Source organism: Canis aureus, chromosome 21, assembly GCF_053574225.1.
Source record: "Canis aureus isolate CA01 chromosome 21, VMU_Caureus_v.1.0, whole genome shotgun sequence".
In the NCBI taxonomy this organism is placed as follows: domain Eukaryota; kingdom Metazoa; phylum Chordata; class Mammalia; order Carnivora; family Canidae; genus Canis; species Canis aureus.
In genome coordinates, this window is record NC_135631.1 from 44,094,777 (window position 1) to 44,109,395 (window position 14,619).

Here is a 14,619-nt window from a genome sequence, read left to right on the forward strand (position 1 = left end):
ATGAAGGGAAACATTGCAGGATCAGCTGCTGTCAACAGCACACCAAGCAGGTTAGGACCGCTGGAGCTCCCAGGTTCCAAGGAAGGTTGATTCTCAGTTACCATGGTGATTCAGAGGCCTGCCTTGGAGCTGTTGGATCCTGGAGGTCTATCACAGGCTGGATCTCAGCCAGCACAGCATACCTACAGAGCGTGGCACCTGTACATGCATCCAGAAATCAGTGGATGTAGAGATTAGCAGTGATGGGGACAGCTGGTTCTGTGCTCTCTGGACAGGTGGCAGCAGCAGGTAAGCACCAAGGAAGACTGACTTAATACAGGAGTATAAGCTACTCTCGAGATTCTTTAAATGACCTGGGGTGGGACTTCAGAATAAAATCTCTATTTCCAAAAATGCAAGTATCGGGGGCTTTGTCATCAGAGTTTGAACACTGAAAACAATATGATGATGGCTTTTATTCCTCAGTTGTGAAATGGGATGTATTGGTTATACATTAAAAAAAAAAAAAAAAGCAAGTCCTTGTAATCTACAGTACTTTATCAACCGTAATTAAGAAATTACTTCTTGGGGATCCCTGGGTGGCGCAGCGGTTTGGCGCCTGCCTTTGGCCCAGGGCGCGATCCTGGAGACCCGGGATCGAATCCCACGTCAGGCTCCCGGTGCATGGAGCCTGCTTCTCCCTCTGCCTGTGTCTCTGCGCCTCTCTCTCTCTCTCTCTGTGGCTATCATAAATAAAAAAAAAAAAAAAGAAAAGAAATTACTTCTTATATAGTTTTAAGCCAATTTTAGCCTGGGTGGACCCCATGCCACTGATGCCAACCTGCTGCTCTAGTCTGCTTTTCCCCTGAGCATTGGGACATGTGACAAGGCACAGTTTTATTGCCTTGAGCTGTCTCCTTGCCTGGTCCCCTCCTACCTGGGCCTCTCCAGGTTTTCCTCTCCCTTGCATTGTGGGTACATGGAAAGAATAGGGCAGGGCAGATAGGATTTGGAGGATCTGGAGCCAGGATGAGAGAAGTAGGGCTGTAGAGACACACATCCAGGTGCAGAGCAGAGACAGAGGCTGTGCTAAGAGGTGTTTGCTCTTAGATGTGAAATGGTCTGATTGCCTTGGAGATTCTTGACCCTGAATTGAGAAGTGAGGCCTGCTTTCTCCCAGCCCAGTTCCATCGCACGGAGAATCAGATAGACCTCCCATGTCTGATGGCAGAGGACAATGAGCAAGAGAAATAGAAGGAGAAATCCAAGAGAGAGGCTTTGTGAGGCAGTGTGGGATAAATGGGAAGACAATGGCTTGAGGCAGACCACCAGGGAGAGAGGCAGCCATGGTGCCATCCCAACAATTGAAGACAAAGGTTCTTTCCCCTCTTGGGGAGAATTAAGGAAGGTGTAGTAGCTACTTTTCAATCTCTCTGGGGATTAAAATAGGTCACTCTGCCTAAAGAGAGTCTTGTTTTATGTCATTTCCTGAACAGGCCATATGTACTCATCAGCTAGCAGTAAGGCCCCCACCCACATCTGCTCTATCTCCCGGAGCTGGTTGTTAACATCCACCCTTCTTCTGAAGCCCAGGGTACAGTAGGGCTACAGAGAATGTTGGCATCTTACCAGTCTGCAGTGTGATTTAGGCCAGGCAATGCAGATTTAGTACGGCTTCTTTTATTCATAAGCAAGGAGAGCCTGAGGATGCTGAGCCTCACCTCTGTGTTGGAGGTAAGTCTCAGCCCCCATCTGTGTCTGGACCTGGGAAGGGTGGGAATGGGAACCAGAGAAGCACGGGGATCTGATTTTGTGTATAAAACTTTTGAGCTTGCCACAGTTCCACTTTGGGGTAGAAATTGAGGATAAGAAAGGGAAACTACATAGCTAATTATTTCCTGGCGAGGACAGATTTTAGGGGCCAGAGAAATTCCTTGACAGAGAAACGAGGAAAATACCATTTCAGTATCTTGAAAAACACTGCGACTTCTACTTTATTTCAGATCTTGAAAATCTTATTGATTTTTTAAATTTCTTTTCTCTACCTCTAACTGACTTTTGAGATTTCATCCGATCAGGGAGGACCAGTTGTAGCTGAACAACTCTGGTTCACCAGAGAGTGTATGCATGCGTGTGTGTGTGCGTGTGTGTGTGTGTGTCTGACACCTGACGCCTAAGTTCGTGCTCTTCCTACAACACCATGCTGCTTCTGAAGGAGAAGCAATTAATTCCTACATCATGGTTGTTTAACTTTGTGTTCTATGAATTGTATTTAACTTAAATTACTCAGATGGAATGGAATGTCCTGGTAATAGACCTTTGATGGGAAGCTGGACCAGTCTCCCACTATAATAGAGAAATTGCCAGAACCTCTCCCTCCAGCATGCTGGTGGCCAGGGCTCAGGCAAATGACCCAGCGCTGTAATCAGACATTTGTACCCAGCACCTGGACATGGGGGCCAGGGCTATAAACACATAGTGAAGCTAGGCTAGATATGACGTATCCCCACATCCTGGACTTGGATATGCCTATAAGCCCTGCCTTAAGATCATATCTCTCAGACCATAATCAGGGCAGGAAGTAGAGCAGGATGTTTCATCTACGTGTATGCAGTGAACACACTTGACTACCCCCTGGGTTGGACATTTCCTGCCTGCTAGTCTGCTGTCGCTCCATAAGAATTTGATCCTACTATAGTTTCTTTAGAATATCAGCTTCCTTTCTAGGGATACGACCCTGAGGTATTCTCTAGCCCTTTTTTGTGCTACTAACACCTGAAAAGATAGGCCTGTTTTCACCATCCTTAGGGGTGGTCCGCCGAAGGATTGCATCAAGATAACCCAGGAGCTTGCTGAAAGTGTGGATGCTTGGTCCCATGCACACAGTATCAGGAAGTGCCCTGTTAATAAGCTGCCCCACCGACCCCGATGTGGGTTGAAGCTGAAAGCTCTGGCTTACTCTCTGGTTCCTTCTCACTGGGCCCATTCATGAATGAACATAATACTGGGTTCATTGACTCTACCTGCCTGGACTTGGGTCACATCCACCATCTGGAATCCCTCTTACCTCTCTATCCTTCACAGCAGGTTGAACCTGCCAGAATGGAGCATGCCATTGGACTGCCCAGCCACCCCCATTTGCCATTGGACTGCCCAGCTACCCCCATTTGCTCCCCTTGGGACTCTCCTTGGGACTCCCCTTGGGTGGAGTCCATTCCCTCAGCTTCATCTTTCCTGACTCAATCTTTCTCCCCAGTGCCCATAATTAAGCCAAAATTAATTATGATGTCCCCAAGTCCCCATTGAGCCAGTATCCACATGACTTAAAGCCATTAGTTAATCATAAGAAACTCTGACATTTCTTAATTCCTTAAAAGAAAAATTCTAACCACAGACTTAGAGAATGCTTGGAGCATTCACAAATATTTTGAGAAAGCAAGGTGCTTTTGGTGGAGGTGTCACTTTTACATTGTGTTCCTCTTTAAAAAACAAAACAAAACAAAAAAGCAGAAAAACCCCTCCTAGGATAGGGAAAAGATTATATGATGCCTATTTGAAAAATAAAGGGATTAAAAAATTCTATTGCTTGCCCAAAATCACATGATGCCAATCTGCATCTAAACTCCAGTTGTCTAGCTTGTCCCAGGTGCCCAATTCAAGCACTGTGCCAGATCCCCTTTGCCTCCACATAATGCAGTGACACAACAGTCTGTTAGCAATTTGGAACCATCCAGAAGGCAATATAGGAAGTGTTACACCGCCGCAGGGAAATTAAACCTCATCTGCGCTCTGGTGTGATAACAATCCAGTCTTCTTGAGTGGGCTTTTCTGCCGAAGCATTGGCAAAATGTAATCAGCTGTGCCCATCACCAACTTCTATAAGCTTTTGTATTCTTTTGAAAATTTACTAATAACAGGGCAATCACTGTAATATCACGAAGGTTTCCTTCCTTGAAAAACTGTCTGGCTCATGCACCTAATTAAAACTGCTTTTCACACTCCGAACAAGGTGTCCGATTTTGATCAGGAAAATCCCTTAGGGCTTGGGGCCTCTCCTTGAAGAGAATTTATTGTTAAGGGGTCTGCTGAAATTCTGAGTAAAAAGTGATTAGTGAAATTGCTCTTCATTCTAATGAGATCCCGCAAAAGAGTGAAGAGCGAGGTGTTCTGTAGTCACTGGCAAAAGAGACAGAATCAGTATATTTTTACTTAGCCAGAAGGAAATGTCAGGTTTATATGAAGGCGTCAGATGTGCTCCTCAGACGTGGAGACTGAAATCTTCGATGGCTGATGATATTTATTTGAGTTCTTTGAACGAAGTGTGAACCAGGTCACCACGGGACCCATTTTGACTTGAAAATCTAAAACCATAAATCTAAAACCAATAAATCTCTATGGCCAGTCCTTTGTGGCCCAAGACTGGAATTTCCAAATTTTATAACATTTGGAAAAGAAAATGAGTTTCTTGCAACATGCTTATTTGTTGCTCTTCAGTTTGCTTGGCACCTAAAGATGCTCAGAAATGCTGCTCTGAACCCAGGTGGCTCAGCGGTTTAGCGCCGCCTTCAGCCCAGGGCACGATCCTGGAGTCCCACATTGGATTCCCTGCATGGGGCCTGCTTCTCCCTCTGTCTGTGTCGCTGCCTCTCTCTCTCTCTCTCTCTCTCATGATAAATAAATAAAATCTTAAAAAAAAAAAAAAAGAAATGCTGCCCTGAGTCACTTTCCTCAGGGGGAAAAGTGAGAGGGACAGAGTGGCCTCCCTGGGCCTCCACTCCTGTCTGTGAAATGCAGGGGAGGGATGGGGAATGGTCTGTCTGGACCCTTCTGGTTTCAAATCCCCTGTCTCCATGGAGGAAAGTTATGGTGCGCCTGGGAGAGAGCGAGGCAGACTGAGCTACCCACAGGAACACACAGAGGAGGATGAAGAGAGGGACCAAGAACACAGATACTCAGAGTTGGGAGGGGTTCCCGTCCCAGGTGCTGCATCCAGTGTCTGGGTGGTCTTAGCTTCTGGGTGCCTTGGGTCAAACAGGGCATCATGGCTGGCACATCAAGGGCTTGGCTAATGACTTATGAGAAGACATAGGTTTGGGAATTAGCAGTTGCAGAATGTTTTTTGGTAAAATTTTATTTATTTATTCATGAGAGACACACAGAGACACAGGCAAGACACAAGCCGAGGGAGACGCAGGCTCCCCAAAAGAAGCCCAATGTGGGAGTTGATCCTGGACTCCAGGATCACCCCCTGAGCCAAAAGCAGATGCTCAACCACTGAGCCACCCAGGTGTCCCAGCAGTTGCAGATTTTGTTCCCACTCTCTCAAGGATGTTCCCTAGTGGCCATGTAACCACTGCAGAATGGTAAGCGATCCCCACCACGTCATCCAGGGGCAGGGACTGCCTACTAATGGCCTTCTCAGATGACATCTTCCGCGAAGGGGCAAGAGTGGGTAAGATGGTGGCACCTCTAGCAGCATCTGCTTCAGACCTGCTCTTGCACAGGACAGATTGACTTCATCTTTTGAAAACTAACTTAGGGTAATCACCAAGGTTAGTGTCTTCCTCTAACAGTTTCTTTGGAGGCAAAGAACTACATTTGAAGAAGAGTGTTAGCTTTCTAGGATTTTAAAATGTACTTTTATTTAAGCAGTAAGGTTCATTCCAAAAATAAAATTCCAGATATCACAGAAAAGGTGGAAATTGAAGCCCTAATTTGTTAATGGGGCTCCCAGAAATTATCTCAAGTTCACCATTGTACGTTGTGGTGTAGTGGACATAACGGCTTGAAACGAGTTTGTGGCTGTCAACATTTTCTACTCCTTAATCGGCCCTACGGCCTGTGATAACTTTCTAAACTCTCTGAATTGTGGTGGCTTCATCTGTTAATGAACACAATTGTTTGTTTTCTTCTGGACTTGGTGATTTCTAAGCTCTCATGTTAAGGTTTTTGTTTTGTTTTGTTTTAAATCTGGGCACTGTCCAAGGAAAAAAGAGCTGAATCCTAGGCATAGTGGGAAAAAATATGTATTGGATTTACAGCACTGTGCTGTAAATACAATATATACACATTTTAGTATCTCGAAATCCTTACATCATCAGTGAGAAGAATTTTTTTTTTTTTAATCTGTGAGAACAATTAATTTGTGTGCTGGCCGTAGTCCCAAATTATAACTGAATTTATTTTTGTGTGCAACTCTTGGTCACGCCTAACTCATTTCCCTGTTAGTCCTTCAGCAGACAAGCAACCCCTAAAAATAGCATGGTTTCTATGGGAACATGCTTTATCCTGTGGATTCTAGGAACAGGTTTTATCTGAAAAATGAGGCTTGCCAGATCAATCCAAACCTATAAACTAGAATTTGTATTTTCAAATTAATCTGATTAAAGAGAGACATTTTAAACCGATTGAAATGGTTCCATGTGAAATTTTCCCAGCTGAGTTGAGTTGGTATAAACTGCTTTTGACAATGAGAGTTAGAGATCTCATCTTCTACTGAGAGGGTTTTGTTTTGTTGGAAATAATTAAGCCTATGGCTCCATTACCTTTAGATTCTGTTGTCCTGTATCTGTGGCCATAAGCACTGTTTGATGATCGAGTAGCAGACAGTGCAAGTGAGGACAATACTCATTTTTCCAAAGTAAATAAGAATTTATCAGTTTCCTAAATGTAGGCTGACACGAACTTGCGATATAGGTGATAGAGTTGTTATCCTCTTGAATTCCTATAACTGAACAGTAATAGGATTTGGGGCTGGGTTTGCCTGCCACTGGAAGGCATGTTGGTCTCTTGCATCTTTATAAGCCCTAAACCCAGTGCTTCCTCCAAAATATGCTTTGAGGTCTTAGCACAGCTGAAGATGACTATGAAGGTGGAAAATGAAGTTGATGTAAGAAAAATAAAGACTTTTGAGAAAACTGAAACGAGCCCTCTTGTGGAAGTCATAGCACCAGAGTTTTGACTTCAAAAGACCCTTATCGGGATCCCTGGGTGGCGCAGCGGTTTAGCGCCTGCCTTTGGCCCAGGGCGCGATCCTGGAGACCCGGGATCGAATCCCACGTCGGGCTCCCGGTGCATGGAGCCTGCTTCTCCCTCTGCCTGTGTCTCTGCCTCTCTCTCTCTCTGTGTGTGTGTGACTATCATAAATTAAAAAAAAAAAAAAAAAAAAAAAAATTAAAAAAAAAAAACAAAAGACCCTTATCTCCAAATATAGTTAATGAAGGAAGGGAGTCTTTGACAATTGAAATACAGAGCTATATTTTGAGCACACTGTTGAGAATATGGAAGTCTCAGAGAAAGTATCCCTCTCAGTCATTCTTACACTTTGAATGTCAAAGATTTGGGGTAAAACATGCAAGGATGATAACAGGCAGCTTTTGAAAAAAAAGCAAACTCTGTAAGGTTTTTGAGCTAAGAAGAAACATTTCTACAAATAAATCACTGATAGTAAAAATGAAAGTCTTTACTTAGAGGAATGCTTTTATATCTGTTTAACCATGAGCTATAGAGACAGACATCCGTTTGTGGTGAGGAGGTCTATCTGGTTCCTCCATCTTGACCTCTCAGCTCCAGAAGCCTTCAGTCTAAAGTGCATTCATCATTTATAATCCATCCCAAGATTTCTCTTGACTTGTTGTTAGTGGAGTCTCGATTCTAGCCACCTGTTCTTATTGTCTGCCTTGATGTAGATCACCAACAAATGAGCAGCGTGCCCTGAGTCTTCCACCAGAAGCAAATTGTAAGAGGGAAAGAACAAGTAAGTGTTATGGGTTAGTCATTTTTTTTTTTTTTTTTGCATAGAAAACAAGCAAAGAAATATCTAGAAATTACAGCTGTTGAGGGATCATGTTTGGGGGAGAGGGTAGTGTCATTAAGTCCTGAAGGGAAAAAAAGTGGAACATAGTCCCCACGCATGGTCCTAAATTTAAATATTTTTAGGACCATGCTGAGAAATAAATAACTACAGAAGAATGGGATCTTGTGTTTATGAAACATCTTTGTGTACATTATGGAGGGAGAAGTGGCATTGGCACTTTCATGACCTATGTCAGGGACTCTCTTAGGTTTTTTATAGACGCAGTCTAACTTCCTTCTTACAAAATTGATCTCATTCCCATATTTACAGCTGAAGAGACAACTTTAGAATTAAACATTTGTCCCATGATTAGGCAGCTAGTAAGTGGCAGGGTACCCTATTTCCAAATGTCAGACTGCCTTGAGAGGCATGTCCATTTAAATTGTGGAACTGATAGATAATATGGATTTTCTTTTTTTTTTTAAGATTTTATTTATTTATTCATGAGAGAGAGACACACACAGAGAGAGAAGTAGAGACACAGGCAGAGGGAGAAGCAGTCTCCCTGCAGGGAGCCCAATGTGGGACTCCATCCTAAGACTCCAGGATCACACTCTGGGTGGAAGGCAGGAGCTAAACCTCTGAGCCACTCAGGGATCCCCAATAATATGGATTTTCATTGCTTTAAAATAACCTCAAACTTGAATCTTGCCTTCTTAAGACTTGAGGATTGCCAAAATTTTAAAACTGAATTGGTATCATATTTGTTCATAAGTTATATAAAGCTACTCTGTTTCACACAAAAATCACATAAGCATTATATATTTTAAATATACGTACTTTGTTAAAATGCATACTCCAGCACACAAAATTTAGATTGTTATGCAAGTTATAATTACGTTTTTGAGTTAGAATAAAATCTTATTTAACAGCTTTAAATACGCCACGTCCAATGTAATGTTTCACAAATTAAAAAAAATTAGTTATTCCCTCTACTGAGATTCTGGAGTAGCAGATGAAAAATTCGAAGATATTTTAGACATTCACTGTGAATAACTTTACCCTCAGGTGCAAATGCTCAAACTTTGCTTCTGGCCAGGTGGGCAGGAGATACATGAGGAAAATGGACACAGATCCTTCTGGATGGGGAATTCTGACCTTTTGATGTCTGAGTCCCTTACTGTCCAGTCAAAGGTTTGAAAAGTGTTTTATTTTTCATTGCTAGGTATTCGTTAAATAGTTACTGATGCCATAACAATTTTATGTGACATAACTGTATATCTGCCAAGGTATAGAGAAAAGAGAATGGGGTAAATGTCTTTTTGTTTCTGTTTCATGTTAAGAATCATAACTTTTTAATGTGGCTCTTTTGCTGTTGTTATAAAGCAGTCTCGATCAAGTGCACTAGCTCATTTAATTTTCCAATAACCCCTTCACATAGGCAGTACGACCTTTCCCGTGTCACAGCCAGAGCTCCTTGGAGCCAGGTGACTCATGCTCATTCCCACAGCGACTCAGCGACAGATTTGGAGCTTATTTGCAGGATGGCAGATGGCTATGCCGGCACTGCTCCTTACACATCCATACCTGGAAAACTAAAATAAAAACTAAAAGGAACTTGCCCATCAACCCCAACTTTTCACCAAAATGTAGCACACTAGTCTTAGAAAAGATTCAGTGTTAGCAAGAGGAAAAGAGAGCTCAAAAGCTATTCAGAAAAATATTATATTAATTTATTTATTTATTTAAAGTAGGCTCTATGCCCAACATGGGTCTAAAATGCTGAGGTCCAGTCATATGCTCTATCGACTGAGCCAGCCAGGTGCCCCTAATAGAAAATGTGTTAAAATGTTGCCTGATGCATCTTCTCACAATAATTGCAGACAATTTATATGATCTTGTTGTTATCCCAAATTGCATTCTGACAATAGGAGGAGTGACCTTTGTAGATCTGATATGTGTGTGTGTGCCCTTATTTAAAATTTTGTTATTTTTTTCATCATGAATTTTTGGCATTAGTTTTGATTTTTTTTAATAATTGCATTAAAATATTGTTTATATTGATTACTGAGTTTTTAGATCTTCCTTAAATTTCATACCATAGGCTAACATCTCTCATGGTAATTCCATCCCTGGTATGTGAGCTTAGACATATCTGATAATAGAAGGTCTGGGTGCACAGTTATGAATTCCTTATTTATTTATTTATTTATGAATTCCATATTTAAACAAACTTTTTTTGTGTGATTTTGCTTCACTCTGTCTCTTCAATATGTTGGGGTAATTACATGGAGTACCTGACCATATTTATTGGGGATATAGCTTGAGGATTGTAAACAGTTGGCTGGGATTGCAAAAGTCAATTATTATTAAAGCATAGTTGCTGGGTAGTTTCAATATATCCATCATAATTTTGTAAAACTTTTGATTTAGGAGTTTATGGTCTTCTAAGAATTTTGTGGCGAAACATGGAGCCCATCAATACGACTGCCCTGCCAAATGCCTCAAACACAGAACAAGGCCACTGCAAGGGGCACTGCAGGATGATTCTGATAACACTCTACAGCATGGTTTTGCTTGGAGGCACTACTGGGACCATATTGATGTCATGTATGATGTTCAAAAGGAAAAGCCAATCAATGATTGCCATGATTGTTCTCAATATCATAGTCCTACACTCAATCCTCCTGGTAAGCCTCCCATTCCGCCTCAGCTATTATTTCTTAGAGGTCTGGGAGTTCGGTTCCTTCCTCTGCCGATTGGTCAGCAGCATAATATATGGTCATATGTACTTCACCTTTGTTTTCTATGTGGCCATTGTCATCCTCCGATTGCTCATCTATTTTCAGAAACTGCAAATGCAACAGTTGCAAAAGTACCATGTGATAGTTTTAAGCATTGTTATTTGGACCGTGGGTGGCGTCATTTTTTTGCCAATATTATTTTTACAATATGGCATACATCCAAGTTACTCAGAACAACGATGCTTTGAGTTCTACAAAGATCTCAGCCGTGGGGAATTCATTATCTTGAACTACTCTATGATTGTCATTATGATCTCAACGGTTGTGATACTCTTTCTAATACAGATGGGTGTCATCATTCAACTGATAAAAGCTCTCTGGCCTGACATGTGGGCTCATCAAGAATACAGAGCTCAAATCAAGAGCTTCTTCTTCATCCTCGTAATAGTGGTCTGTTTTATACCCCACCATGTATTCCGGGTACACTTTATTCAACATTACTCAGAGATAGACAATTCTGAGTTAGTTCTTTATAATGAAATTTTTGTTGCTTTGACTACTGTCTGTTGCCTGGATATGGTGTGTTTCATAGGTGGAGTTATCCATTAAATACTCCTTGTCACTCACTTTGTAATCAGTTCTTTACCATTGTGACAAATAGTTTTAAGTGAATGGCCGCTACCATGATTTCAAAATGGTTCAAAGTCTCTGCTCTTAATTGTTCCTGGAATTATTTTTCCATGAAAAGGTAATAAAGACTTATTGTTCCCCTCTTCTTGGATGATCTGTTCCATTAAGTATAGAATATGTTTGATTTCCATAGCTCTATGCAAGTTGATCCCAAAATCGTTTCCAAACTCAACCCCTACCTCTTTTTCATGCAATACTTAATTCTGCTAAGCACAGCTACTGTCTTTCATACAACAATCCAGGCTGTTCTTTTTGCATTTGTTCTTGCTAAGCTTTGATCTTAGAATGTTCTTCCCTCTATCTCCAAAGTATCTATTCTTCAAGGTCCAGAGAATCTGAAGATATGGACTCTAGAAGCCTTAACTTATTCAACTTATGCTCAAATTGAGATACATGTCTCTTGAAATGAGAGCCAGTGAAGGTAGGGCTGCTGGCTGTGGTATTTGGAGAAGAGAACTAGCTTAGAAGGTCAATAGACTTAACTCTTGGGAGGAAACCCTTTCACAATTAATGGAACATTAATATGGTTTGATTCTAAGACATAGTAGGTATGGAGGAAATAGAGAATGCCTCATAGACTGATGTTTCGAGACATGGATCCATTACACAGGAAAAGAAATTGGAAACATTTGAAACATGCTGGCAGGCTGTATTAGAATCCAGACTTTTCAGAGTGTGGGACTGTTCTTAAGCTTATTCAAGGCACCCTCAAAAAAAAAAAAAAAAAAAAAAAAGGCACCCTCTATGACCAAGTAGTGTTACATGATTACAATCAACTCTGGTATCAGCTAGACTAAAACAATAAAATAAAATAAAATAACCAAGGCAACCAACTTGGATTGAGATAAGTAGAATCTAAGTTAGTTGTCTTGGTTATTTTTATTGTGTTAACTGATGCTTGCCTGACATAGGAATTGACATGCCCTTATGCTTTGCTTATAATAATGCTACCTTTATTTATTTTTTAAAATATTTATTTATTTATTTATGATAGACAGAGAGAGAGAGAGAGAGAGAGAGAGAGAGGCAGAGACACAGGAGGAGGGAGAAGCAGGCTCCATGCCGGGATCCCGACGCAGGACTCGACCCCGGGACTCCAGGATCACGCCCTGGGCCAAAGGCAGGCGCTAAACCACTGAGCCACCCAGGGATCCCCCAGTAATGCTACCTTTAATATTAAATGCAATGAATCAAATAACCAAACCCTTACTGGTTAACAAGGCAGCATAGTTAATACTAAAAAGGTTGGGAATCATCTAGACATGTGGATTCAAAGGTTTTTAGTAACTTTTAGTAACTATAGAATCATGGATAAGTATTTATAATCTCTGGGCCCCAGTGTCCTGTGTTAGAGGGTTTTAGTATACCTGAAATAAGACAGCAACATGTGTCAGATAGGGTCATAGTGTCCGGCATGTGATCCTCAGGATAACATTACTTGTTTTCCTAATCCAGTGACACTTTTTTGCAAAGACTTTTAAAATAGATTCAAAGTGTTGATTCATATACAAATAAGGTGGGTTTTTTTTAAAAAGATTTTATTTATTCATTCATAAGAGACATAGAGAAAGGCAGAGACATAGGAAGAAGGGGAAGCAGGCTCCATGCAGGGAGCCCACTGTGGGACTCGATCCCAGGACCCCGGGATCATGACCTGAGCCAAAGGTAGAGGCTGGACCGCTGAGCCACCCAGGCATCCCAAAAATATATTTTAAAGGCTTAGATGCTATTGGTCAATGTTAATCTCACGCTTTATGTAATTATTAAGTCAGTAACTAAATGGATGCTTATTTCTATTTTTGCTTATAAGAACTTGTCATAGGGGATCCCTGGGTGGCTCAGTGGTTTAGTTTCTGCCTTTGGCCCAAGGCGTGATCCCGGGGTCCTGGGATCGAGTCCCACATCGGGCTCCATGCAGGGAGTCTGCTTCTCCCTCTGCCTGTGTCTCTGCCTCTCTCTCTCTCCCTGTCTCTCATGAATAAATAAATAAAATCTTAAAAAAAGAACTTGTCATAATAATTCTATAATTATTCATAATACTTTAAAATACTATAGAAGAACCATTTTATAAGCCTGCTGTCACTGAACAGGATAAATAGCAGTGCACTTAAATTACATGTAATCACCTTTTTTTTTTTTTTTAATGTAATCATCTTTTAAGGGGATATGGTATGTCCTATATAACTTTAAGACTGTGATTGATTGGGAGATCCCTGGGTGGCTCAGCGATTTAGCACCTGCCTTCGGCCTGGGGCATAATCCTGGAGTCCCAGGATCGAGTCCCAAAACAGGCTCCCTGCATGGAGCCTGTTTCTCTCTCTGCCTGTGTCTCTGCCTCTCTCTGTGTGTCTCTCATGAATAAATAAATAAAATTTAAAAAAAATTGTGATTGATTGTGTAACTTTAGGATATAGTCAGTAATCAGCTTACCACTTTGTTGGGGGCCATGGGCCGCAGAGCTAAGAATATCACAGGTAGCAGAGCTAAGAAGGCCTCCAATGAGCCCTGCTAATATTCTTGCCCCTGTGTAACTCCTCTTTCACTGACTATTGACTTCTTATAAATGAAATAGGGCAGAGCAATGAGATATCACCTCCAGGGTCAGGTTATAAAAAGATTATGGCTTCCATGTTGGGCGCTCTTTCTTTCTTGCTGTCTCTTGGATTGCTTCACTCTGGAGGAAACCATTTGCCATGACGTGGAACAGCACAAGTGGCAAAGAAACAAGGCCTTCTAAGCCTATGTGAGTGAGCTTGGAAGCGGAACTTCTGAGACCTGCCAGTAGACATGGAGCAAGCTCAGAAGCCAATCCTCTCCTATTTGAGTGTTGAGGTGATTGCAGCCCTGGCTAACATTGAATGGGCTTCACTGAGAGACCATTAGCCAGTATCGTTCTGCTAATCTGATATGAAACTATGAGATAATAAATGTCTATTGTCTTAACCTACTAAGTTTCAGAGTGTTATGCAGTAGGAGATGACAAACTCAGTAAGGGGGTTATTTACACCAGGGGAATGATGCCACATAAGGCACTTGTGTCTGAGATTTATAATCCACTTGCTAGTTCCTGCCTGTGCCAGCTGTTCATGGTAACAAGCACATCCTTGCCAGTTCTCCGAGTCAATAAGAATTGTGTATGGTATTGTATAAGCTTTGCTTCTATCCCTGAAGAAAAGGAGTAGGAATACCTGATATTACATGGAAATGCCCTGGGGTGGTTTACAGTGACGATCGTAAAGGGGAGGGGCAACTGGGTAGCTCAGTGGTTGAGTCTGCCTTCAGCTCAGGGTGTGAGCCTGGTGTCCTGGGATCGATTCCCATTCCCGCATTGGGCTCCCCGTAGGGAGTCTGCTTCTCCCCCTGCCTGTGTCTCTGCCTCTCTCTGTGTCTCTCATGAATAAATAAATAAAC

The 14,619-nt window shown here is 41.8% G+C and overlaps 1 protein-coding gene across 1 annotated transcript; it reads left to right on the forward strand.

Moving 5' to 3' along the window:
- LOC144292071 (uncharacterized) lies at positions 1-11,293 on the forward strand. Its single transcript, XM_077861788.1, has 5 exons — positions 1-50; positions 115-288; positions 7,668-7,735; positions 8,874-8,968; positions 10,208-11,293. The coding sequence occupies exons 1-5, from the start codon at positions 1-3 to the stop codon at positions 10,223-10,225; spliced, it is 405 nt and encodes a 134-aa protein (XP_077717914.1). The 3' UTR covers positions 10,226-11,293.
- The last annotated feature ends 3,326 nt before the right edge of the window (positions 11,294-14,619 follow it).